Consider the following 27,711-nt stretch of genomic DNA (forward strand, 5'->3'; position numbering starts at 1 on the left):
TGAAAAATTTGGTTTAAAAAAAAATGTACAGGCTATTGTATATGACACATAAATTGTGATTTTGAAGTGTTAAGCCAGAGCTTAGCTTCCTGTAAATCACCTTACTTAAGAGCCCAACTTGAAACGGTGAGAGTTGGAGGTTTAAAAAAATTTAGGTCTTTCAATCAATCAATCATATTTTTTGAGTGCTTACTCTGTGCAGAACACTGTACCAAGCACTTTCATTCAGTCGCACTGGGCACTTACTATGTGCAGAGCACTGTACTAAACATTTGGGAAAGTACAATATAATAATAGACTCATTCCCTGCCCACAATGAGCTTACAGTCTAAATAATAATAATGTTGGTATTTGTTAAGCGCTTACTCTGTGCAGAGCACTGTTCTAAGCGCTGGGGTCGACACAGGGAATCAGGTTATCCCACGTGGGGCTCACAGTCTTAATCCCCATTTTACAGATGAGATAACTGAGGCACAGAGAAGTGAAGTGACTTGCCCACAGTCAAACAGCTGACAAGTGGCAGAGCCGGGATTCGAACCCATTATCTCTGACTCCAAAGCCCATGCTCTTTCCAATGAGCCACGTGGCAGACATTAATATAAATAAATTTCAGATATTTACGTAAGTGCTGTGGGGCTGAGGGAGGGACAAATAAAGGGTGCAGATCCAAGTGCAGAAGGGAGTGGGAGAGGAGGAAATGGGAACCTAGATGGGGAAGGCCTCTATGCCATTGCCATTTTGGATTATTGTAGCACACTGTAGAAGGGTTGGAAAGTTGCCCACCTGAATATCAGGCTGGACCCAATTGTCTCGTGGGATTGGCGTAAAGACAACACAGCATCTATCCATCCTGACTGCTTGTTTCTACAGCTCTCCCTGCTAACTTTGACCTGTGCCTCTTCAGCCCTTACAGCTACAGAGAGTGATGGAACTTTGCTCATGGAGCAGTATGCCCCATGCCCCGTCTGTGAGACTTCAAGTTTCCATCAGACTGACTCTACTGAGAAGATGGAAGATGTGCAGTACTTTGATATGGAGGACTGCGTCCTGACCGCTATAGAGCAAGATTACATCGCCTGCCCCAAGCACCCCGATGACCCAGTTCCTTTGCAAGAGCTGGTCCCAGAGCTATTTATGACTGATTTTCCTGCAAGGTATTGTAAGTCCCACTGGAAAATGCCTCTCAGTGGTCCAGTCAATCAGTTGTACTTATTGAGCACTTATTCATTCTGTCATATTTATTGATTTCTTTACTGTGGACAGACCACTATAGTAAGTGCTTGGGAGTACACAATAGAGCAGTAAACAGACACATTCCCTGCCCACACGATCTTACTAAGCCCTTGGGGGAATATAACAGAGTTGGTAGACATTCATTCATTCATTCAGTAGTATTTATTGAGCGCTTACTATGTGCAGAGCACTGTACTAAGTGCTTGGAATGTACAAATCGGTAACAGATAGAGACAGTCCCTGCCCTTTGACGGGCTTACAGTCTAATCGGGGGAGACGGACAGACAAAAACTATAGCAATAAATAGAATCAAGGGGATGAACATCTCATTAAAACAATAGCAAATAAATAGAATCAAGGTGATGTAAATCTCATTAACAAAATAAATAGAGTAATGAAAATATATACAGTTGAGTGGACGAGTACAGTGCTGAGGGGAGGGGAAGGGAGAGGGGGAGGAGCAGAAGGAAAGGGGGGAAAAGAGGGCTTAGCTGAGGAGAGGTGAAGCGGGGGTAGAGGGGGAGCAGAGGGAGCAGAGGGAAAAGGGGGAGCTCAGTCTGGGAAGGCCTCTTGGAGGAGGTGAGCTTTAAGTAGGGTTTTGAAGAGGGGAAGAGAATTAGTTTGGCGGAGGTGAGGAGGGAGGGCATTCCAGGACATGTTCCCTGTCCACAAGGAACTTACAGTTAGAGAGGTAGACAAGCAGTAATATAAATAAATAAATTAAGCCTATGCACATAAGTGCTGAGGATGAGGTGAATAAAGGGTGCCAGTCCCAAGTCCATGTTCCTTTTCTTCAGGCTCAAACTAATCCTGCCAAGGAATCTCCAGAGTGGAATCAGAAGTGGTGCCTCCCAATTCTCTGTGCCAGTTCTTTTCCTCACTGACCCAGCCAAAGCAGTCGAGCTTCTCTGTCTTTACGTAGGGCATTTCCAGTCATTTATCCTGACAGAGTATGATAAAAAGCATTTGGAGATTGCCATTAACTGCTCACTGAAAGGATTCATTTTTTTGGTTATGATTATTGTTTCTTGACAGCCGCAGCTGGGGTGGTTGTCTCCGCTGAATTGATTGCCTTTTAGAGTTGCACATTAGGGTCTGGGTAAATTGCCTTTCCTTTCTGGTAAACAATATGAAAGTTATTTTCTGCTGAGTTTGCGCTCACTTCAATTTCCCCTCCGTGCTTGCTTAAGAAATAAAAAATAAATGAGAACCCGTCTCCAGCAGAAACTCTGAAACGAGACTAGTTCAGAAAAATAAGTCACATTTTCCTTTTCATATCAAAGGCTCTTCTAACTTTTGTCTTAAGGCAGAACATTTGATAGATTTAGGGAAAGAACTCAGAAGAAACTTCTGGAGAAAATAGAAATGGTCTTGTGGCTATGGAAATGGTCACTGAATCCATATCCTCTGGAAAGGGGAAAAAAAGAGTAATCAGTTTTGACCCCCCAAAATTAAAATCCATGGCTGCATCTACACAGGGGCAAAACGAAGATCAGTTTGAAAAAAATTTGCAGAATCCAAGTTTCTTAACAGCCCTAATGGGATCTGACTCATTATCCAGGGGGTGGGGGAGATTTACTACCATTACTTTTTGTTGCAGTTTGGTTTGGGAGTCCCAAAAGCAGTAAGTTTATGGTCATTTGGATAGGGATTTTATCTGCAAGATTTTGCATCATATATGTCTGCCGAAGGCCTGCGATTGACCCAGTCGAAAGCCTCTTCACTCGATCTCTTCACCTAACTGCTGGCTATGGTGCCTATTTGTCTAGGTTTCAGCTGGTCTGTCCCCCACCTGATACTGGTATGGCAGTGGGCATTTCTATGTCTGCGATTTTCATTTTTAAGTTCTGCCCTTTTCATGGGTGCCCTTATGATGCCGTTAGATATGTGTTGCTTGAGTCATGATAAATGCATGTGTAGTTGTCGCCTCCTCAGTTGCAAAAAAGGAAAATGTGTGAAGGTCACTGGCAATGTGCAGAAGTACTACACTGCTACATCCATTTTTTTTTTATAGTTAGGATCATTTCTTTAAATGAAAATGAAAGATTGGCAAAGGGTGTCCAGAGTTCCTCAGTGCCATCGGTGCCTACTTAATAATAATAATAATGTTGGTGTTTGTTAAGCGCTTACTATGTGCCGAGCACTGTTCTAAGCACTGGGGTAGACACAAGGGAATCAGGTTGTCCTACGTGGGGCTCACAGTCTTAATCCCCATTTTACAGATGAGGTAACTGAGGCACCGAGAAGTTAAGTGACTTGCCCAAAGTCACACAGCTGACAAGTGGCTGAGCCAGGATTCGAACCCATGACCTCTGACTCCAAAGCCCGTGCTCTTTCCACTGAGCCACGCTGCTTCTCTAACTGCAGTCTGTCTGGCCTCCAGGTGCTTCAGAGTACAGCAGTTATAATAATAATAATAATTGTGGTATTTAAGTGCTTACTATTGTGCCAGGCGTTGTACCTTAGCGCTGGGGTGGATACAAGCAAATCGGGTTGGATACAATCCCCGTCCCACAGGGGACTCACAGTCTCAATTCCCATTTTACAGATGAGGTAACTGGGGCACAGAGAAGTGAAGTGACTTGCCCAAGGTAACACAACCAATAAGTGGCAGAGTCGGGATTAGAAGTCATGACCTTCTGACTCCCAGGCCGTGCTCTAGTCCCTGTGCCATGATGCAACTAGGGGCTGAAAAGGCCTAACTGCTCCCTGTCAATAGGCGCATTCCTCCTGCCCGAGAGCCCTGCGGCAGACTCTGAGGCAAGTCTACTGGTATTTGGCAGCTCTGGAAACTTTCCTCTTGCCCCGTCATGGCACATTTCCCTCTCACACTATCTTGGCGCCAGCAGTGAGGTGTGTCCCAGGATGAACAGGATCTAAAGCAGAATTTTCCACTTGAAAATTCCTTTCCAAATATACACCTGTCCCCCTGCAGATACAGCCTGTGACGTACTTCCCTCTAAGTTATTCCATCTATTTAAGAAAAAGGTATTTCTCTTTAGGCTGAGTTAACTCCAAAACTTTTTTTAAAAAAAAACAAAAAACCTTTTATCAGTTTTGTCTTTGATGGAATTGACAGACAACCATATTTACTATCATAATAGCGCACTTTGGAGCATACTTTCTGCAACCCCAAAAGAGGGGAAGGGCAGTTACTTGGGAAATTAAGTCTAGGAATAAAGAGAGTGGGAAAAAGGAGGAAAGTAGAGGAGAAGAAAGAGAAAGGTAAGAAGATACTTGAGACTGACTTTTTTTTTTATTTCATTCTCCCAGGAGCTGCATAGAATAGGCACTCAGCAAATTAAACCTTTCCTCCCTATCTCCCTCCCCTGGAGTTTGCACATCTCAGTAACCTCTTTCTACTTCAATATGTGCTATCACTGCTGAGAAAAATAATCTTATTTTCTCCTTAAAAATAAGAGTGGGGGATTATGCAATGGAGGTTATTTAGATAGCACACTTTTGTATATAAACTGGAAAGAGAATGCTGTCTTTCATATTCAAAGATTAATCAAGTGGGAGTGACAAGCTATAGAAGGGTGACTGAGATTTAGTTCACACTTTGTTCAAGTCAAAATAGTCTCATCTAAAACTATTGCCAAATTGTCATTGCCGGACCTGTCTCTGTTTTCATTGGTACTTCCTCTCCTCCTGTTGTTCCCCCAGACTCTGTTCTTGGAGAGCAAGCCCTCTCTTTATTGTCACCCACCAAACTGGGCCACCAGGTACAATTATCCTCCAAAAGACAACTGCTATGCCACATCTAAAACTGTGCCTCATTCTGATTTTAAAACATCTCTTCTCCATCCATGAATGAGTTTACCCAATTTCGATCAATTGAATTTATTGAGCGCTTACTGCGCTCAGAGCACATTTCTAAGTGCATAGGGGAATACAACAAAACAGAGTTGGTAAGACATGTTCCCTGGCCACAACAAGCTTACAATGTAGAGGGGGATTCAGACATTAATATAAATAAATAAATTACAAATAGGTGCATAAGTGCTGTGGAGCTGAGGGAAGTGCGAATAAAGGGAGCAAATTTTGGTTCAGCATCCAGAAGCTGTGTGGGTATGCTGATATTATCCATTCCTCTCACAGATTTTTCCTCAGCCAAATATAGTTGTGAGAAACATTGGCACAGTGCTGGAAAATTTAGGTCACTCTCATAAGTGTATTTCTTGAAAAATCTCCTTAGGAGTAGAATTGGGATTCACACATATCCCTTTGGCAGTGGTGACAATCTAATAATAATAATGGTACTTGTTAAGCACTTACTATGTGCCAGGCATTGTTCTAAGTGCTGGGGTAGATGCAAGATAATCGGGTTGAGCATAGTTCCTGTCCCACTGTAAGGGCTTACAGTCTTAATCCCCCTTTTACAGATGAGGGAACTGAGGCACAGAGAAGTGAAGTAACTTGCCCAAGGTCACACAGCAGACAAGTGGTGGAGCCAAGATTGGAACCCATGACCTTATGACTCCCAGGCCCATGCTCTATCCACTAGGCCATGCTGCGGGTCAAACAAGTGATCTCTGATCCCGGAGTGAGTTTACTGGCCTAAAGTTGGCCCCGTCCCAGGGTTTTAATTAGGCAGTCACTGAACCATCCTCTCTGACTCTTTGATTATAAGTTCAGCAGAGAGCTGCATTTTCATCTGTGTTCCCTTCTCAAGGGTATGCTCTGAATCCAATGGCTCCTACTCCATTCTAATCCTCCTTGACCTCTCAGCTGCCTTTGACACTGTCGACCATCCCCTCCTCCTCCACACCTTATCTCACCCTGGCTTCACGGTCCTCTCCTGGTTCTCCTCTTATCTCTCCGGCCCGGTCTCCTTCGCAGGCGCCTCCTCCCCCTCCCATCCTTTAACTGTTGGAGTTCCTCAGGGGTCAGTTCTTGGCCCTCTTATGTTCTCCATTTACACTCACTCCCTCAGTGAACTCATTCGCTCTCACGGCTTTGACTACCATCTCTACGCAGATGACACGCAGATCTACATCTCTGCCCCTGTCCTCTCCCCCTCCCTTCAGGCTCGCATCTCCTCCTGCCCCCAGGACGTCTCCACCTGGATGTCGGCCCGCCACCTAAAACTCAACATGAGCAAGACTGAGCTTCTCATCTTCCCTCCCAAGCCCGGTCCTCTCCCAGACTTCCCTATCACCGTGGATGGTACGACCATCCTTCCCGTATCTTAGGCCCGCAACCTCGGTGTCATCTTTGACTCATCTCTCTCATTCACCCCACACATCCAATCCGTTACCGAGACCTGCCGGTCTCGCCTTTATAATATCGCCAAAATCCGCCCTTTCCTCTCCACCCAAACGGCTACCTTACTGCTACAGGCTCTCGTTATATCCCGGCTAGACTACTGTGTCAGCCTTCTCTCTGATCTCCCTTTCTCCTCTCTTGCCCCGCTCCAGTCTATTCTTCACTCTGCTGCCCGGCTCATCTTCCTGAAAAAACGTTCTGGGCATGTCACTCCCCTTCTTAAACACCTCCAGTGGTTGCCTATCAACCTCCGCTCAAAACAAAAACTCCTCACTCTAGGCTTCAAGGTTCTCCATCACCTTGCCCCTTCCTACCTCTCCTCCCTCTCTTTCTACCGCCCACCCCGCACGCTCCGCTCCTCTGCCGCCCACCTCCTCACCGTCCCTCAGTCTCGCCTATCCCGCCGTCGACCCCTGGGCCACGTCCTCCCGCGGTCCTGGAATGCCCTCCCTCCTCACCTCCATCAATCTAATTCTCTTCCTCTCTTCAAATCCCTACTTAAAACTCACCTCCTCCAAGAGGCCTTCCCAGACTGAGCTCCCCCCTTCTTTCCTCTTCTCCCTCTACACCCCCCCTCACCTCTCCGCAGCTAAACCCTCTTCTCCCCCCTTTCCTTCTCCTCCTCCCCCTCTCCCGTCCCACCCCCTCAGCACTGTACTCGTCCGCTCGACTGCATATATCTTCATCACCCTATTTATTTTGTTGATTTTATTTAATGAGATGTACATCACCCTGATTCTATTTATGTGCCACTGTTTTTATGAGATGTTCTTCCCCTTTACTCTATTTATTGCCATTGTTCTTGTCTGCCTGTCTCCCCCGATTAGACTGTAAGCCCGTCAAAGGGCAGGGACTGTCTCTATCTGTTGCCGATTTGTACATTCCAAGTGCTTAGTACAGTGTTCTGCACATAGTAAGCGCTCAATAAATACTATTGAATATCAAATACAAAAAAGCAGCATGGCCTAATGGATAGAGCATCAGCCTGGGAATCAAAAGGATCTGGATTTAATCCCGACTCTGCCATGATTCTGCTGTGTGACCTTTGGCAAGTGACTTAACTTCTCGGTGCCTCAGTTACCTTATCTGTAAAAATAGGGCTTAGTTCAGTGCCTGGCATGTAGAGAGTGCTTAACAAATACCCCAAAACAACAACAAACATAACAGAAAGTATTTCTGAGGACTTTTCTGAAGCCCCACAGACTGGGATCAGAAAGTAAAATTATCAAATGCCCCTACATGTCTGAAATACTGTTTGGCAATTCCACGAGGAGATTTAGCAGTCTGGATTTTGGTTCTCAGGGGTTATTGTCCTTGAAGAGCTCTGCATTAAATGCACCTTGACTGATGCCACATGTATGACTACAACCATTTCTTCCAGTATTGCATCTTGTTGCATCCAGGTTTCACTGACACTGTCCTCTCCTGTTTCTCCTCCTATCTCTTTGACTGCTCTTTCTCAGTATCTTTTGCAGGTCGTCACCTGCCCCTCATCCTCTGACAGTGGGGGTTCCACAAGGCTCAGTTGCCCAGACTTCAAACAGTTCTCCAGTGACACCCACTCCTTTGGAGAACTTATTTGCTCCCATGGCTTCGACTATCATCTTTACTCAGATTATTCCCAAATTTACCTCAGCTCTGACCTCTCTCCTTTTCTACAGTTTCACATCTCCTACTGCCTTCTCTATTCATTCAATAGTATTTCATTCAATAGTATTTATTGAGCGCTTACTATGTGCAGAGCACTGTACTAAGCGCTTGGGATGAACAAGTCGGCAACAGATAGAGACAGTCCCTGCCGTTTGACGGGCTTACAGTCTAATCGATCTGGATGTCCCACTGACACCTCAAATACATGTCCAAAACAGAACTCCATCTTGTCACCCAAACCCTGTCTTTCATATCACTGTAGACAAAACCTCTATCCTCCCTATCTCACAAGTCCATTATCTTTGCATTATCCTTGACTCGTCTCTCTCATTCAACCCCCATATTCAAATCTGTCACCAAGTTCTGTCGGTTCTACTTTCACAGCATCACCCTTTCCGCTCCATCTAAACTGCTACTACACTCATCCAAGTCCTTATCCTATCCTGCCTTGTTTACTGCCTCTGCCTCCCTTCTGTCTTTCTGTCTTTCCTAGTACTTCACTCTGCTGCCAGATCATTTTTCTAAAATGACTTCCAGTCCAAGTTTCTCCACTCCTCAAGAACCTCCAGTGGTTGCCCATTCACCTCACATCAAACAGAAACCCCTTAGCATCAGGTTTAAATCACTCATTCAGCTCACCCGCCCCCCCCCCCCCCCGCCTATCCACTGATTTCCTACACAGCTCAGCCCACACACTTTACTTCTCTAGCCCAAGCTTGCTCACTGTGCCTCAGTCTCATCTAGCCCACCACCAAACCCTTTCCCACTTCCTCATTCTATGCTGCAACTCCCTCCCACTCCTTTTATGCCAGACCACCACTTTCCCCACCTTCAAAGCCTTTTTAAGGTCACATCTCCTCCAAGAGGCCTTCCCCAATTAAGCCTTCTTTTCCTGACTCCTTCTCTCCTTTCTATCACCTGTGCACTTGGATCTGTGCCCTTAGAGCACTTGATATTCACCCCATCCTCAACTCCCATTCCACTTATGTACATATTGGTAATTTATTAATCTATATCAATGTCTCTCCCCATTTAGACAAAGTTCCTTGTGGGCAGGGAACCACATCTGGTGTATTGTACTCTCCCAAGAGCTTAGTACAGTGCTCTGTACACAGTAAGTGATCAATAAATAGCATTGATTGATTAATTGATTGATACACAGTGTCGAAAGAATGTGTGCTAATTCCCAACAGCATTCTATTCAAAACGTGTAGTGAAAACATGTGGAAGAACTGACCTTTCCAGTAGTTGTGGTATTTGTTAAGAGCTTACTATGTGTCGGGCACTGTTCTAAACCCTGGGGTAGATGCAAAGTAATCAGTTTGGACACAGTCCATGTCCCCCATGGGGTTCACCATCTTAATCCCCATATTACAGATGAGATACCTGAGGCAGAGAGAAGCAAAGTGACTTACCCAAGGTCATACAGCAGACAAGTGGCAGAGCAGGGATTAGAACCCAAGTCCTTCTGACTCATCCTCTATCCACTAGGCCATGCTGCTTCTCAGTAGTTGTTCATGAGCATTTAAGGTAACAGCACCAGCATGTCTGTTCCAAAGCCTTGGTGAGGGAAGTGATTTAAAAGTTTATTTGACTGGCATTGGAACCCTTTGAAGTCTGGGTGACTATAAAACCTGCCCGTTGATGAATTGCTTCCTAAGAGTAGCTCCAGGTCAGTTAGTTATATCTGGGAGAAGCTTTTGTACAAATGTTCAGCCCACACTTTGCTCCTTAGGCAACTGCCAGTAAAATACGCAGTAAAACCTATGTAAACAAATGAGACGGTGCTGGAGACTTGAACATCCCTTGGAGAGAGACAGAGACTCTGGATTTGAGGATCAGAGTTGTTGTTTCACAGACTTTTTTCCATGTCTCCCCTCTCCCTTCTGCTTCATCTATGCACTTAGATGTGTGACCTTTGGGCATTTGATATTCACCCCGCCTCAACCCCACAGCCCTTCTGTATGTATAAGTAAATTATTTATATCAATGTCTTTCTCCCTCTCTCCCTACTTAAGCTCACTGTGGGCAGGGATTGTGTCTACCACCTCTGTTCTGTCATACTCTCCCAAGTGCTTAGTACAGTGCTCTGCCATTGTAAGGGCTCAGTTAATACTGATGATGATGATGATGTCAATCTCTGGAGTTTAACTCAATTGATGGGGTCTTATTCTAGGGGAAACCTTTCAGCTCTTTCTGAGGGTTGCACCTGTGACCCTAATTGGCCTGTTTTCTCTCAGCTGAGAGTATGTTGTGGAATTTAGCTATCGGAGAATTGATGAGTGGACTTTCTTGCCTCCAGGAAAACCTGTGATCAGCAAATGATCAGGCAGTGACTGGCCATTCATCACAACCGGTACACTCCCTCCCCCCATCACCACCGCTTCCTGTTACATGCCCTTTCCTTGGGTGGAGGAAAGCTAGCCAAGGGGCTGTTCAAAGGGGCCTGCAGAAACATTCGAGGGACAGTTCTTGGCTTAATTGGTGCATTATTTTTCTTGCAGGCTGTTTTTGGAAAATAGCAAGCTGGAATACAGAGAAAACGAAAACAATATTCTGGGCCAAGGTGGAAGTGGCACCATTATATATCAGGCACGATACCAAGGGAAACCAGTAGCTGTGAAGAGATTTCAGATCAAAAAATTCAGGAATGCTGCTAAGGCCACAGGAGGTAAATAGAATCCTTGTCCAGTATCCTTTCCCTTCCAAAATGTGCTCTTCTTGCTGAAAGCTTTGTTTTGCCTACAAATCCTCCCAGTGGGTGAACAAACACATGGTTGAATAGAAGGGAAAATGTTGGGGAGGAGAGGCCGTTTGGCCTGGCAGTTGCTTGGGGAGCAAAAAACAGTAGGTTATTGGTAGGATTCAGGGCTGGGTTCCAGGCCCCAGCAGGCTGGATGAGACCTAAAAGGTTTTTATTTTTGTTTTTTTTTGTTGTTATTTTTATGGTATCAAGAGTTTATTATGTGTCAAGCACTATTCTAAGCTCTGGAATAGATTCAAATCAGTCAGGTCTGGGCCCAATCACCATCCCACATGAGGCTCACAGTCTAAGTAGGAGGGAGAACAGGTAGTGAATCCCCATTTTGCAGATGAGGAAACTGACATACAGAGAAGTTAAGTGACTTGCCCAAGGTCACACAGCAGACAAAGTGGAGTAGTGTGATAAAGTGGTTAGCGCACAGCCCTGGGAGTCAGAAGGACCTGGGTTCTAGTCCCAGATCCTCCACTTGTCTGCTGCGTGATTTTGGGTAAGTCATTTCACTTCTCTGTGCCTCAGTTACTTCAGCTGTAAAATGGGGATTATGACTGTGAACCCTATGTGGGACAGGGACTATGTCCAATCTTATTGCCTTGTATCCACTCCAGAGCTTAGAATGGTGCTTGGCACATAAATATCGTTTTAAAAAAAAGTGTCTGAGTCGGAATTAGAACCCAGGTCTTCTGACTTCCAGGCCCATGCTGCTTCTCTAAGGCCTGACAACCACTTAGACTCCTGGGGTTCTGAAATCTAATTGCCTCCTTGAACAGAAACTTCAGCCTTTTAGGCCTCAGTCTCCTACAGGGTAAAATGGCTTAGGAATTCTAAGATGTCTCCAGCCAGAGATAAAAAAAGATGACTTTGAAGAATGGATAGTCCACTCTCTGGCAAGGTAGACATTAATACAACTAAGTGACCCTAAACAGTCCCTTCCCAGTGAAGCCATATATTTTACCTTCTTGAACTGGAGATGCTTCCTCATCCCATTGGCATTCAACTGGCAGTCTTTAAATGGAAGATTGGTTTAACACCCCAGAATGAATTCTTCCTAAAATTACACATCTCTCTGTAAACCCATGGAGTACCCCTTCAATCAATCATATTTATTAAGTGTTTACTGTGTGCAGAGCACTGTACTAACACTTGGGAGAGTACAATAAAATTCCCTGCCCACAACGACCTTACAGTTTACAATTTATGTCTCAGATGCCAGCTTTGTCCAGGTTTGATCATCTTAATAAGGCTGGTTTTCCCTAATCAGGTGAGAGAAAAATCACTTTTATTGTTATGACTGGGTTCATCTGGTAGTAGATTAGATCAGAAGATAAATTTGGAGAAAACAGGAGTTTCTATTTCTCCTTCACTGGTTTGAATCAGTTCCAGGCTAGCAGTGTCAGAAAATGGTTGCCCTGTGACTTTTTTTTTCCTTTTAAGTGGTATTCCAAGCACTGTGCTAAGCACAGTTCATGTGCCAAATGGCTCAGTGGAAAAAGCCCGAGCTTGGGAGTCAGAGGTCATGGGTTCGAATCTCACCTCTGCCACTTGTCAGCTGTGTGACTGTGGGCAAGTTACTTCACTTCTCTGTGCCTCAGTTACCTCATCTGTAAAATGGGGATTAACTGTGACCCTCACATGGGACAACCTGATCATCCTGTCTCTACCCCAGTGCTTAGAACAGTGGTCTGCCCATAGTAAGCGCTTAACAAATACCAAAGTTATTATTATTATTCAAGGTCTTAATCCCCATTTTACAGATGAAGTAACTGAGGCACAATGAAGTTAAGTGTCTTGCCCAAAGTCACACAGACAAGTGGCGGAGCCTGGGTGCTTCAGATACTTTTGGATCTGCACCCTTTAAGCACTTGATATTCACCCCACCCTCAGCTCCACAATACTTACATACATATCTATAATTAATTTTACCATCTGGCTCTCCCTCTAAACTGTAAGCTCCCTTTGGTCGGGGATTGTGCCTAATAACAGTCTCCTGATTCTCCCCACTCCAGTTCATACTTCTCTCTGCTGCTCGGACCATTTTTCTACAAAAACATTGAGAACGTCAACCCCCTCGTAAAAAACCTCCAGGGGTTGTCCACCCACCTCTGCATCGAACAAAACTCCTCAGCATTGGCTTCAAAGTACTCAGTCATCTTGTCCCGTCCTACCTCACCTCGCTGCTCTCCTGTTAGAACCCAGCCTGCACACTTTACTCCTCTAATGCTAATCTTCTCATTGTGCCTTGATCTCGTTTATCTCACTGTGAACCCCTTCCCCTGCTTTTGGCCTGGAATGCCCTCCCTCCTCAAATCTGACAGAAAAATTACACTCCCCCAGCTTCAAAACCTTATTGAAGACACATCTCCTCCAAGAGACCTTCCCTGAATAAGACCCCCTTTTCTCTTCTCCCACTCCCTTCTGCGTTGCCCTGACTTGCTCCTTTTGTTCTTCCTCCCTGCCAGCCCCACAACACTTACATACATATCTGTAATTTGTTTATATCAATGTCTGTCCCTCCCAGCCCCTGTAGACTGAAAGCTCATTGTGGGCTGGGAATGTATCTGTTAATTGTTGTACTATCAATTGTACAAGCTCTTAATACGGTGCTTTGTACACAGTAAGTACTCAGTAAATACAATTGACTGAATAAACAGTAATGCACTCTCCCAAGTACCTCCCTCTCTAGAATGTAAGTTCCTTGTCGGCAGGTAATGTCTATTATATTGTTGTATTGATCTCTCTCAAGCATCAAGTATAGTGTTCTGTGTTCAGTAAGTAATGCCACTGATTGATTCCGCTTTACAAACCATTTACAATGAAGATAAGGAGAAGGGAAACCGTATTTATTGTTTCCGAGAAGGCTTTGGATCTTTATCCGCCCCTTTTTTTTAGGACACTAAGTGTTTGAACAGCTGAATTCCTTAATGCCATTTAAGAAGCTGTAAAGCTAGATGCGAACTAAGATATTTTGTAATCTGACCACAGGCTAGTGTCAGAAGTGCACTCTATAGGAGGAGAATATTCATGGGAAAGTTCAAACTGTCATTTGGACTGATGTCAGTTGAGTTTATTTTTAATTTGTGTGTGGTACTTTGGGGCTTAAATTAGATTAATGCTCACAGAATTTGTGTGTCAGGAATATTTGGGGGGGAGCAAGTTGGTCTAGTGAAAAAAGCCCAAACCTAGGAGTCAGGGAACTGCGGTTCTAATCCCGGTTCTGCCGCTAGTCTCCTAACTTCTCTGTGCTTCAGTTTTCTCATCTCTAAAATGGGGACTATCTGTTCTTCATACATCAACTGTGAGGCCCATGAGGGACAGGGACTTTGTCAGATATGATGATTTTGTATCCACCTCAGCGCAATGCTTGGCACATAGTAAGCACTTAATACTACAATGATGATTATTGTTACTGTTATTTAGATTTTAGGAGGGAAAGAGATTGATAAATGAGGGGAAATTAGAATGTTAAAAAAAAACCCAAAGCCTAATAATGCCGACATTCAGGGATAAATTATTTTCCTACTTTGAGGGCAAGACTGAAGGCAAATCAGGAATCAGAAATGAATCATGCTTCAGTATGCAGTGTGGTTATAGAGCTCAGCTTTACTTTGTTCTCTTGGCCATGTGGGGTCATGGGAGTCTTTTTACCTTCTTTGTTACTAACAGATGCCATGAATGCACACTTGTACTTGGTTTGACTGAAAATAGGCCTTCTATTGTCCACGCTAGATACCATGTTGAAGCATTTGCGAGCTATGGATGCAATGAAGAACTTTTCAGAATTCCGACAAGAAGCCAGCATGCTCCATTCCCTGCAGCATCCCTGCATCGTCTCCTTGATTGGAATCAGCATCCACCCTCTCTGTTTTGCCTTAGAACTGGCGCCCTTAGGCAGCCTAACTACTGTGCTTTCTGGGAACTCCAAAGGTAACACCTGAGACCCTATCTTTTCCTGGAACCTAAAAGACATGGCAGCCCCTGAATATTTTGAGAGATATTCGGAACTGGGAGGAAATACAATTCAACAATCCATAATTTAGCATTTTAAACATTGCCAATATTTTAAAAATGTATTTTTACTGCAAAAGTTTAAAAAAATCCAAAGTCAATCAGTAGTGTTTACTGAGAACCCACTGTGAACAGAGCACTCTACTAAGTGCTTAGGAGAATAAAATAGAATTAGTATGGCCTGACCTCAAGGGGTCTATAATCTAGTGGGGGAAGCAGACAATAAAATAAGTTATAGACAGGAGAAGTGAACGAACAGAGTTTAAATGCCTGTCAAAGGTATTTATTGAGCACTTACTGTGTGCAGAGCACTGTACTCAGCACTTGGGAGAACAGCATACAGTTGGTTGACACATTCCCACCCCACAACATCTTACAGTTTAGAGGGGGAGACAGGTATTAATATAAATCAATAATTTATAGATATGTACATAAGTGCTGTGGGGTTGAGGGTGGGGAGAATATCAAATGCCCAAAGGTGACAGCTCCAAATACATAGACAATGCAGAATGGAGAGGGGGATAGGGAAAAGGGGGCTTAATCCAGGAACACCTCTTGGAGGAGATGTGATTTTAATAAAGGTTTGAAAGTAGGAGGTAGTTTCCAGGCCAGAGAAAGGGCGTGGAAAGGGGTCGGAGGGAAGGTAGATGAGATCAGGGCACAGCGAGCAAGATGGCGCTAGAGGAGGTGGGCTGGCTTGTAGTAACAACATGGTACATAAGTGCTACTGGGGTTCCCGTACTTATATGTTCATGTGGGAGGATTAGAAATTAATCTAGGAAAGGTTTTTGAAGATGGGAAGAGCTGTGGTCTGTTGGATTGAAATGGGATGGGTGTGGGACACGTAGCCCCAGGTAGAGGAATGGGGAGGAGTTGTGCAGCAGGAGAGACAAAAATGAGTTACTAAACAACCAGTCCAAATTACTAAACAGAGAACTAAGACATTGGATAGTGAAGGGGAAATTGTATCGTGATTTGGAGGAGAAAAAGTAGATCTAAGGTGAGTTTTTCTCAATGTGGTTAAAATGTCTGTTTTGCCTTATTGGGGTTTGGGGGTCCTGACATTACAGTAAACACTGTTAAAAGATTCTCGTATGAGATCCCAAAGATGAAACTCTGAAAATTGAGATTCAGGCTTCATAGATGAGAGTCGTGAAATGGAAAGGTCCTATCATTACATTATTCCTGAAAACGAAGTGTTTTGTTGAAGGAATGTTATGGGGGGTGTTTCTTAAAACAGGTACTGCATTTATGCCCCTGGGACACATGCTCACCCAGAAAATTGCCTATCAGATTGCCTCGGGCCTGGCCTATCTGCATAAGAAGAACATCATATTCTGCGACCTGAAATCCGACAACATTTTGGTGTGGTCCCTGGACGTTAAAGAGCCCGTCAACCTCAAGCTGTCTGACTACGGTATCTCTCGGCAGTCATTCCACGAAGGGGCTCTTGGTGTTGAAGGCACACCCGGCTACCAAGCCCCAGAGATCAGGCCTCGAATTGTGTATGACGAAAAGGTAACGGAATCCTCTCCCGGCTGTCCTGCTCTCCTGCAGTCTGGGGACAGGCACTATCCAGAATCAATTCCTTCATCCAGTATTTAATTATTTCTGACCAAGCAGAGTTTTCATTCCAGTCCAGGATGCTCTGGGTCATTGGAAGAAGCAGGCTGAATTTGTAACTGCAGATGGGTTTCCAGTGTGTAATGGCAAAGTTTATCTGGGAATGTCTTTGCCTTTACCCAGGCACCTTAGCTTTCTCAATTAGTCGTGATCACTAGGGCCTAAGGTACAACAAGGCTTTCAACCCTGCACCCTAGTTTGGAGAGCTTTGCTACTTCCTGGTGATGAAAGAGGATAAGCTGCACTTAAAGGAAGAGAAATGTAGCCTGGAAATGGGAACACTCAAACAATTAGGCTTTCATTTGGGCACTTTGTGGAGTGTGCTCCTTAACTAAATCCATATGCATGAAACACCCCCTCCAGAGAAACTACCCTGAGCCAAAAAGAGAAGAAAAGAAAGAGAATTTGGAATGAAGCAAGGCTCAGGTTTCAGCAGCCAGCCACCAATTCTGATGCGTGCCAACTTCCGCCTCAGTGAGAGTGAAATGTTTTCATCCCCTCCGGTCACCTTTCGCCCTGACCAAACTAATAGTCCAATCTCCACCCCTATGTCAGAATAATAAAAGTTTCATGTTGTTAAAAACTATACAGATAGAAACTTCAAACGGTCTTATTAGAGACAAAAACAAGTAGGCATGTTCCATATGGTGGTTTTGCCTATTCTTGTTATGCAACAAATTACAGTTCAGGATTGAAATTGCCCTCCTACCATTTCAGTCATGCTTGCGACTTCTAATTATTCTGTGACTTACAGATGGGTCATTGACTAATTGAACACTGGTTGATGGAAATTATTTTCCCAAGCTGTCACATTAACTCATGCACCACTGAATAGAGGAGGATGAGATAGGACAGATTAGAATAGAAGAGTGACCTAGAATGAAAATTTGAATGAGCGGTTTGGTGTTTAGGTAATCATTGGGGTTTACTGAGCTCTTACTATGGGCAGAGCACTGTACTAAGCACTTAGGGGAGCACAGTACAGTAGAGTTGGTAGTCATGTTCCCTACCCACAATGAGTGTACAGTCTAGAGGGGGAGGCAGGCATCGATCATAAATAAATTACGGACAGGTACATAAGTGCTGTGGGGCTTGGCGGGGGAGGTTGGGTTGAATACTAAGTGCCTAAAGGCTATTGGTCCAAGTACACTGAAGATGCAGAAGGAAGAGGGAGTTGACAAGACTGTAAGCTCATTGTGGGCACGGAATGTGTCTATTGTTGTACTGTACTTTCCCAAGCACTTAGTCCAGTTCTCTGCACTCAGTAAGTGCTCAGTAAATACAACTGAATGAATAAATAAGTGGAGGCACTTTCCTTCCCTTCTTCCTTTCCCCCAACTTCTCTCTATAAACTAGTTGCATGACATCTGAAGATTCGCCCAGATGCCTATAGGAGACTCTCGACTCCAGTTGGTCATTTCCATTCAGTAACTTGTTCTTCACCCGCCCCCACCCCCCACCCCGAAACCCAAGGTTGCATCAATGTGCAATGGGAGCCTTACAGCCCTCTAGATTGTAAGCCAATCTTCCAGACTGTAAGGTCATTGAGGGCAGGGAATGTGGCTGTTTACTTTTATATTGTACTCTCCCAAGCACTTAGTACACTGCTCTTCATACAGTAAGTGCTCAATAAATACGACTGACTGACTGATCTTTTAGACTCTCCTGGCTTCCATGGCTATCGGGGCTAAATTTCAGACCAAGCAATCCCACGTGTTTTTTACTTTAAATTTTTCACTCCAGGTGGATATGTTTTCCTATGGAATGGTGCTTTACGAATTGCTTTCGGGGCAGCGGCCTGTGCTGGGACAGCATCAGCTTCAGATTGCCAAAAAGCTATCCAAGGGGATCCGCCCAGTGCTGGGGCAACCAGAAGAAGTGCAGTTCCATCGGCTGCAGATGCTCATGATGGAATGTTGGGACACAAAACCTGAAAAGGTACCTGAGGCAGCGGGTGGCATGGCGGGGAGTAATGTGAGGTCTGGGTTGGTTTGACTTTGATAGAGCTAGACCATCTCACGTCGTTTCCTAATAATAATAATAAAAATAACATTTGTTCATCTCTGCCTATGTGCCGAGCACCGAAAGGAACCATGGGGTAACACGTGATAATCAGTTCGGGTTCATTCCCTGTCCCACATAGGGCTCACAGCCTGAGGTGGAGGGAGGACTGGTATTTAATTCCCCATTTTATGGATGAGAAAACTGAGGCACAAAGAAGTTGTGACTTTCCCAAGGCCACAGAGCAGGCATGTAGCAGAGTTGGGATTAGAACCCAGGTCCTCTGGCTTCCAGTCACCTGCTCTTCCCACCAATCCCCACTGCTTCTTAGTGATTAAACCTAGCCAAAATGTTCTTTATACACGTGTTTATTCACCCACCTGCTGAGAAGATCCATCTTGGCCAGCAGTCATTTCAGCTTTGAACTTTGTCCTCTGTTCTTCTGATATCTGTTGTTTGTTTCTTTTAAATCTTGCTTGTCATTTTCTAGTGTGCTTATCATCCTGAGAGCCGATTTTATTTTCCAAATAAAATTTTGAGTTAAACAGCAAGAAAAATCTTAACTAGAATGGACTTCAGTGCAAATGCTATCATTTGTCATCCCTAAATTAGCTGGGGAGGGAAGAAATTTAAAGGGAAACTATAAATTCTGAAATTCACTTCATTAAGAGGAATGCAGAGGGTCCGAAGTTAAATTTGGTTAGATTGGCCTTTGGTAAGTATATTATGCTATTAAATTTTGTGAGATTTAGGAGAGTTTCTCAGTAAAATTAGATCCTCAGGATTGGTTCCATGGTGACTATTACTAATCCAGTGGGTCTACACTGATCCAAAGGGATTGGAAGATTGCCCTACAGTTTCTGAGATGGCTTCATCTTTTTGTTTCTTCTTCAAAATGTAAGCAATAATGTTACAGCAATACTACACCAGTTTCCACCAATGTAAACATGGCTTCAAGGATGTTTTTGGTAGCATTTGGGGTCCTGGTGCTTTAGTTTGAGCCTACTTGCTTCCTCTGGAAACACTCTTCCCCCACCACTATCACTTCGATGAACTTCTTTTTTTCTTAGCGCCCTGTGGCCGTTTCTGTGGTGAGCCAGATGAAGGATCCCACTTTTTCAGTCTTCATGTACATGCTACAGTGTGGGAAGCAGACTTTCTTCTCTAGCCAAGGACAAGAATACACTGTGGTGTTCTGGGATGGGAAAGAGGAATCCAGGTAAAAAGAAATTCCACCAAAATCATTTCATCTTTTATTCAATGCCTACCATGTACCGAGCATTCTGCTAGGTGCTTGGTAAATTCAAAGGCAGGGTCAAGTCTTATGTTAAAGACTTAATGTAAAGGGGTAAGCTAGCAGACTTGAATGGATGATGATACAATAAAAATAGTTCAGAGAATTAGAGTGACTATTGACTAATTTGGCCTTGTTTGTTTTATCTGTAAGAAGTGAATACCACAGGAAAGTATTTTAATATCTGGTAAGTTTTGGAGTTAGATTATGCTTCTTGGCTCCTTTTCATCAACTCTTTGGGTGGTCCTGGAAAGACAGAGTCTGGGGGTTTCAGTTTAATTTCTACAAACCATAACAGTTGATCATGGCAATTGTTCAGAGACAAGAAGGTCAGTGGGATCAGGGCAGAAAGGTTCCTTAAAATAAACCAGATGCTTGGCCAAGGGAGGTAGTGGGCATCTAGAGTAGGGTCATCTCTGTCTTCCCCAGGCCATAATCCATCAGAGGGGAACTGTGGAGTTGGAAGTTGAGAATAAGGACAGCTGTCTCTCAGGGGGATGTGGAGAAAAATCTTTACCACTCGTGAGCATGCTGGCTAGATAGAAATAGACTGGAAGAAACCAGGAGATCAAAAAGAATTATTACCTTTGTCTTAAAAAACATGCTCTGTGGGTCCACTGCTGTTTATCTGTGCTTAATGCAGTTTAAATGAAGGCAAATTCCAATGCAACAGTAATACTTCAACAAATTGCTATAATTAGTCAGTTGAGAGGTTCCATAATGAACATCAACTCAAAATTATGAAAATGTAAATATTTGGCCATGGACTAAAGTTTGCTTGTGAGACAAAAACACTGCTCTTGTTAGATACAAAGGAATGCCCCCCAAAATATTGTTCTGGATAAACTTTATCTTAATCTTTGCTGGTATGTTATTTTTTGCTCAAGGATGTACAGTTTCCAAATAAATCTTTCAGGGTGGGACTTCTCTTCCATACAGCTGTGTGTGGTGATCTTTGCAAAAAGCTGAGTGATCACTTTTCTAGTATAAACAGCCTTCCAATAAGTATACCAGTGATGCAAATCAGTTAATGTTCAAGTATCCAGGAGAGAATTATAGTCAAGCCAAAAGGAAATCAGGGCGTGAGTCTTCCCTTGGATTAGTTAGGGATCTGGTTCTCTGGAGAAATGGAAAGGAGTGATCTGTGAATGCACAGGTATTGAGATGTGGAAGTTGAAACAGACTACCAGGTATAAAATTTCAGGTCCCAAAAGGCTGCTGTTCAGGAAGAGAAGATCTCTTTAGATTTCTCAGCTCTCACTGTGACTGTGTAGATTCAGATACCTGGGTTTGACTGCTATCTCTGTACTGAAGAGGGAGTAGCAGTATTAATGAATGAGAGGAACCCTGGTGCAATTCAGGCGAGAGGAAAATGGTTGTAAACCCAAATGTAAGCCACTTAAGGTGAAGTATGGTCAACCTTTCTCCCTCTGAGAGAGTACCTTCCCCAGGGAACAGTGCGGTTGTATATTTTAGAAAGGGTGAAAAGTACAAGAGTTGGCCAGTAACCAATCTTTCGATGGTTTTCATTGAGCACTTACTGTGTGCAGAGCACTGTACTAATCAGTTGAGAGAGTACAGTACAACAGAGGTGGCAGACATGAGAACTTTCAGTCTAGAGGACTGAAGAGAGCAGAACAGAGTAACATCTCAGTGTGCTAGTGAATGTGTTTCTGGGAAGGTTCTAAATTAAACAGAGGACAGAGGCATTTGTGAATTACAGAATGGTGATGATAATTATGTTTGCCTCCTTTTAGAAACTACACAGTGGTGAATACAGAGAAGGGACTCATAGAAGTACAAAGAATGCGATGTCTAGGAATGAAGTTGAGCTGCCAACTAAAAGTTCAGAGTGCGCTATGGACAGCCACGGAGGTAACTGTTGAGCTGCAAAGTCATTTCAACTAGAAGGCTCGTTATCAAGGCCTACACTTCACAGCATGGTTTTATAGTTCTTTACACATGTGTATCATGAAAAACAATGTCATTAGTACTGAAAAGGTAAGAGAAGCTGTATCATGCCTGGAAAGGGCAGCCACAATCTATTTGTGTGTGACTGGTCCGTGGTCCATCGATTCCGGCCTGATTCTTAGTAATGCCATGAACAACATTATTTTCATTCAATCCTAGAACCAGAAAATCTACATCTACAGCTTAAAAGGCATGTGCCCTTTAAATACACCACAAAAGGAGTTAGATACCCCAGCTGTTGTGACCTGCTTTCTGGCTGTACCTGTTGTAAAAAAGGTAAGGAAAAAAAGTCCACCTCAAAGGATCTCATTTTATTTTCTCCTGAATGGAAAAGAAAAGGAATGAATAATCAGGTGTTTCATAAATAAATTTTTTGTTTGCCACAATGTAGGGTAGGGATCTTCAAATCTGGGAATAAGGATAACCAGGTCATTTGTTTTTTAATTAAGCTCTTTACATTGTAATTCAGTATTCTTGAGTTCCAGAAATGATGCATATTTATGTAGCAGCTAAATTCCTTTTAGCTTTTTGAGCAGGGAATGTGTCTGTTGTTGTGCTGTACTCTTCCAAGTGCTTACTACAGTGCTCTGCACACAGTAAATACTTGATAAATATGATTGATTGATTTGTGGATACCAAGATTTTGGGAATGACTCTCAGGTAAACAAGATTTTTTGTTACTGTATGCAAGACAGCTTAGTTTGCTCCTCAAGAACCCCTCTACCACTTTGTCAGGGTGTGCAGAATAAGTTCACTCACTTCAGCAGAGTTGTCAGGATGCAGATGAAGAAACCAAGAGAGGAATTTATATCCAGGTCTCACTTAATGTTTTTGGGGTTTTCCTGACTAACCTAGTCAGAAACTCAGTGTTACATACGATGGTTGCCTTGTATGGGTCCATTTCTTCCAACATCAAGTTATATCCAGATTAATAAGAAAGAAAATGGGATTGGTGAATAGATTTCAAGCTATCAGAACTATCAGCCTCTAAACAAAAAAAAACACCAAAATGTATTAAATGAGCCAAGAAAATTAACATACGCAAGCTGAAAAGGCTGATAAAACTGAGGGCTGATATGAGAATAAACTTCCCCCTAACTGCACGTAACTTCACAAATGATTTGTTGGGATGTTTTCTTTTCTAATGGGAAGGCTAGAGGTCTAAGCCAGCAATCTTACATTCCCCTTTTCCCCTGCTAATAAGCATCCTAGAAAATCTAGTTTCCTACACCAAAATAGATTTTTTACAAATTGAGGAATTGACCTCACTGATCACAGTTTTCCTCTGTAGTAGTAACATCCACAGCCTCCATCGCTATTTGCAAAAAAATCCACCAGAATAATTTAGAGACGTTTCCCAGAAGAAAAAGAAACAAGAGGGAACGTGGAGCAGCCCAGGACACAGCCTTCATCAGAAATCTAGAAAACATAAAACAAAATGTTAGTAAAAAGCCTCTTGCCAGCTGAAAGTCCTCTCTGTGCTAGAAGGGAGCAGCCTCTAGATTGGAGGAGATGTAATAAAGGACACTCTGTGTGTCTGACTTACCTGGACCTAATGAATCCCTCACCACGGTAGACCTTGTCCTGTCCAGTAACCGGAGAGAGTGGAATGTCTCCGAGCGGGAATCTCCTCTGGGCAGCCCTGCACGCACTCCTGGGGGAAGGCGGGGCCTGCTGCCCCAGATGGATGCCAGGCAGGCTGGAAACTTCAAAATGCAGTTCTATTTTCATGGGTTTTTTGGCTGGTCTCCCTAAGATGCTGAAAATGAGAAGATGACTTGTGGACCTTATTGTTGGGTTGGGAATCGGGTCACTGTTTTATCCGTGGCATATATAGAATCGAACCTCGTTAGGTTCATTCTGCCCCCCTTTCAAGAGGTTGTTCCTCATGGTTTTATCCTTGGGGACATGGGTGAGGATATGGAATTGCTGCTTGTTGTAGCTTAGGCTTGTGCTGAGCTGATCGCCTCTTTAGAATCAGGAGGAAGAGTAGTCTTAAGCCCTTATTTCTCCTTCCATGCTCTTCTGTGTTGGCTTTGCACTTATTTGCACCCTTATTTACTACTCCCTCAGCCCCACAGTACTTACGTTCATATCCGTAATTTATCTATTTATGTAAATGTCCGTATCCCACTCTAAGCTCTTTGTGGGCAGGGAATGTGTCTATCAATTCTGTTGTACTGTATTCTTCCAAGCCCCTAGTACAGTGTTCTGCCCACAGAAAGCACTCAATAGATATCATTGATTACTAAGTGCAATGCGTCAGACCATAATGATAATTGTGGTATTCGTTAAGCACTTACTGTATGTCATGCGCTATATTAAGCACTGGGGTAGACACAAGATGATCAGGTCCCAGCTGGAGCTCTCAGTCTAAGTAGGTATTGAAGCTCCACTTTGCAGATGAGGGAACTGAGGCACAGAAAAATAAAATGACTTGCCTAAGGTCACAAAGCAGGCACCATGTGGAGCCGGGATTAGCACCCAGGTCCTCTGACTCCCAGGCCTGTGCTGTTTTCACTAGGCCATACTGCTTCTCAACATAGCATGACCATGATGCAGTTAATCTATCTTCCCTACAAGGGCTTGAGGCTACATGTCTGTGTTTCCATTTTAGGGTTGTGGGGCGGGTTAATGGTTAGGATTATCTCTGTTGGTCCAGCCCTGGTAAGAAGAGCACAAGAGAGGCCAGAGACCAAGGTACTTGCCTCATTAAACTTACTTCAAAGGGTAAAGCTGGAGTGAAGACCTAAAAATGAGAAAACATAAGCCCCAAGCTTCAAATTGGTGCCTCGAGAAGCTCTTTTGCTTTATTCAAAAATCTATCCCAGTTTAACCAAAAGAATTGCCAGTAGCTGGACAGGACATAAAACACCATCCCTCTCATGCCAGTGCCCCGGTTTCAAGATGTGGCTGGTAAAATGGTTCATTCTGCAAGCATCATTTACAGCCTGGCTTTAGCTGATTCCCAAGAGGGCATCCCTTTGAAGCGTCCAATTGAGAACTGCTCCTCGGAGACAACCTTTTTTTAGGCGTGATTTTCTGAACAGCTGGCCTAGATCCATGGCCACTAGCAGGGGCGGAGCTGTCAGACCCTCTCCCAGATTTAAAAGGCTGTGTCTTCTTTTAGCAGAACTCTTACCTGGTTTTGGCCGGCCTGGCCGATGGACTCGTGATGGTGTTTCCTGTCGTCCGCGGGATTCCAGACCAGAGTTTCTCCTATCTGTGTTCGCACACCGCCAACAGGTCCAGGTTCGGCATCTCTGACGACGACGCCCGCCAGAATCCCTACCCCGTGAAAGCCATGGAGATCGCCAACAGCGGATCCGAGGTCTGGTACAGCAACGGGCCTGGCATCCTCATAATAGACTGTGCGGCCCTGGAAATCAAGAGGCGATTAGATCCCTATTCCCCTCCTTCTGTGATCACGTCTATAACCTGCAGCTCAGAGTGCAGTGGTGAAGAGGTGGTCTGGTGCCTGGATGACAAAGCCAACACCTTGGTGATGTACCACTCCACAACATACCAGCTCTGCGCACGGTACTTTTGTGGGGATTGCAGCCCCCTCAGAGACACGTTCACCATTCAGCAGCCGGAATCAGTGATCCCTTCCATTACCGCTGCCGATCGGAAGATGGCCGAGGGGGTCCGGCTGGCTGACCTGACTATTATCTACAGTGAGGAACTTGGGACACAGATATTAAACCACCAGGATTCCCTCACGGATTATTGTTCCATGTCCTCTTTCTCCTCTTCCTCCCCGCCACCAAACATAATTACCAGGTCATTCTCCAGCCTGCCCAGTTCACCTACAAGCTCGTCCAGTGTACCTCTCTCAAACGAGTGTGAGGAATCAGACAAGTATCACGAGTTCAATCCCTCCTCAGACAGATCTGACAATGACGCAACACCTCTGGACAGTGATGCATCAACTGAACACCTCCAAGCCGTGAAAATCCTCTCGGTGAAAGACCTCCTTTGGATTCCCAGGTAAACCACCCCATGTGTGGAGGGGGCTCAGATTCCCTGCCCTCCCCCCCTTTTTTTTTTAATCTGGCATTCGTTAAGCACTTACTATGGAGTCAGGCACTGTACTAGGTACTGGAGTAGATAAAAACTAATCAGGTTGGACACAGTCCATGTCCCACATGGGACTTTCAGTGTTAATTCCCGTTTTACAGATGAGGTAACTGAAGCCTAGAGAAGTTAAGTGACTTGCCCAAGGTCAAACAGCAGACATGTGACAGAGATGGGATTAGAACCCAGGTTCTTCTGACTCCAGGGCCTATGCGCAATCAGTTAGGTCACAACTGCTTCTCACTGCACATCTCTCCGCCTTGGTGGGGCATATAGGTCCTAGAGCAGTTTTTAAAAATCTTTTCAAATGAATTTAACACTGAAAGCTCAAAGCCTGGTATACCCGCTGGAATACAATGAAGGAAAAATAGTCATTCTTTGGTGATGAAACTTCATTTTGGGAAGAAAGAAGTGTCAAAAATCACTTTCCCAACTCATGCATTTAATAAACTGAAATCATAAATCATGTATGAGTCAATCAACAGTATTAATTGACCACTTATTATGTACAGAGCACTGTGCCAAGCACTTGGGAGAGTACTGTATAGCAGAGTTGGTAGAAACATTCTCTGGCCACAACGAGCTTACAGTCTAAGGGGTCGGAGGACATGTATGACACATTTTTTTTGCTGATTCTCCCCTCTCCCCAACCCACCAAACCCCTCCAAGCTTAACAGAAATATATCCTTACTTATATTCTGCAATTTAGGCGAGGCGGGGATGTTATCGTCATTGGGCTGGAGAAGGAGTCTGGTATCCAGCGGGGCAGAGTAATAGCCGTACTAAAGGCCAGAGAACTGACTCCACATGGGTAAGTAAGGCTGGTTTTGATACCTACTGCGATTACCATGGGTGGTGGTTGAGGATTCTGTAAACCTCCAAATTTTTTTTAAGGCACTTAAGTGCTTGCTCTGCGCTAGGCACTGGACTAAGCACTGGGGTTAAGTTTTCACTTTCAGAAACAGGCAGAGAGGTTTTACATCCCTTCCATCTGAGACATAAAGGTGCGGCAGACATAGAGCACTGTTTGGCCTGACAGGCCAGAGAACATGGGTTATCCTCTCGATGCCCACCACATTTCTGAACATGTCATTACCTGGAAAGATGTCATGAAACCCATGATTTGGCCCCGATAACTCCATTGCTAAATTGCTGGCCTTGGGCCCATCCCAATCTTTGTGACTTTAAGTTCCCCAACTCTGAAAATGAGCGTGGTCACCTCTGACCTCCCCAGAAGGAGTGAGAGGAAACAAATTCAAGGTCCTTGGAGGAAAGACAGAAAAGGAAACCTAATTGGTCTGATTTTCACTTTTCTGTGGCCACTCCCAATGAATGAGAACTCGTGGTTGCCGGGTCAATGCTATCATTTTCAAACTGCAGAAACACTGGTTTTCCGCAAAAAGTGGCCTGGAAGCAGGATCTCAGTCACAAGGCTATTTCCCCTCTGCACAACACTGGTCAAAAGCCACATTTGTCCTGCCAAAAGCACGTTTCCCAGGTTCATCGGTCCTCCTCAGAACTAGAACCTCCACAGAGCATTAGATCAAAGTTACATTTGTTCTGTCAAATTCATTCCACCCTCACCAGTAATTGGACCGTCACCTACTGGTGTGGGAACCTAATTTTCTTTTCCCTGTGGAGTATAATGATTCATCATTCATTAATCTGCTCTATTTTAAGTTCACTGTGCAACCCCTAGTAGCCAGGGTTCCCGAACCATAGCAAAGTGGAAGATCGAAGCCACTTATCTGGGGAATTTAGCTCTTGCTCGGGTCACCTCGAGTCCCAGCTTTGCTTCGGCAGTGAAGACTGATTCCGTTTGCTACTT

General features: G+C 44.2%; 1 protein-coding gene and 1 long non-coding RNA gene across 2 annotated transcripts in view; one reads left to right on the forward strand and one right to left on the reverse strand.

Moving 5' to 3' along the window:
• Window positions 1–27,711, forward strand: part of LRRK1 (leucine rich repeat kinase 1) — a 145,817-nt gene that overhangs the window by 115,242 nt on the left and 2,864 nt on the right. Inside the window, 10 exon segments of the mRNA XM_029065466.2 lie at window positions 905–1,154; window positions 10,656–10,822; window positions 14,639–14,836; window positions 16,158–16,435; window positions 18,284–18,478; window positions 19,612–19,760; window positions 21,593–21,710; window positions 21,966–22,082; window positions 24,940–25,796; window positions 26,593–26,694. Coding sequence (XP_028921299.1) covers window positions 905–1,154; window positions 10,656–10,822; window positions 14,639–14,836; window positions 16,158–16,435; window positions 18,284–18,478; window positions 19,612–19,760; window positions 21,593–21,710; window positions 21,966–22,082; window positions 24,940–25,796; window positions 26,593–26,694 — 2,431 coding nt within the window.
• Window positions 22,075–25,037, reverse strand: LOC114812152. Its single transcript, XR_003759797.1, has 3 exons — window positions 24,949–25,037; window positions 23,353–23,565; window positions 22,075–23,225 (listed from the first exon to the last, which is right to left on the reverse strand). It is a non-coding gene; the product is annotated as an uncharacterized LOC114812152 (long non-coding RNA).

Source organism: Ornithorhynchus anatinus, chromosome 5 (genome assembly GCF_004115215.2).
Source record: "Ornithorhynchus anatinus isolate Pmale09 chromosome 5, mOrnAna1.pri.v4, whole genome shotgun sequence".
Classification (NCBI taxonomy): domain Eukaryota; kingdom Metazoa; phylum Chordata; class Mammalia; order Monotremata; family Ornithorhynchidae; genus Ornithorhynchus; species Ornithorhynchus anatinus.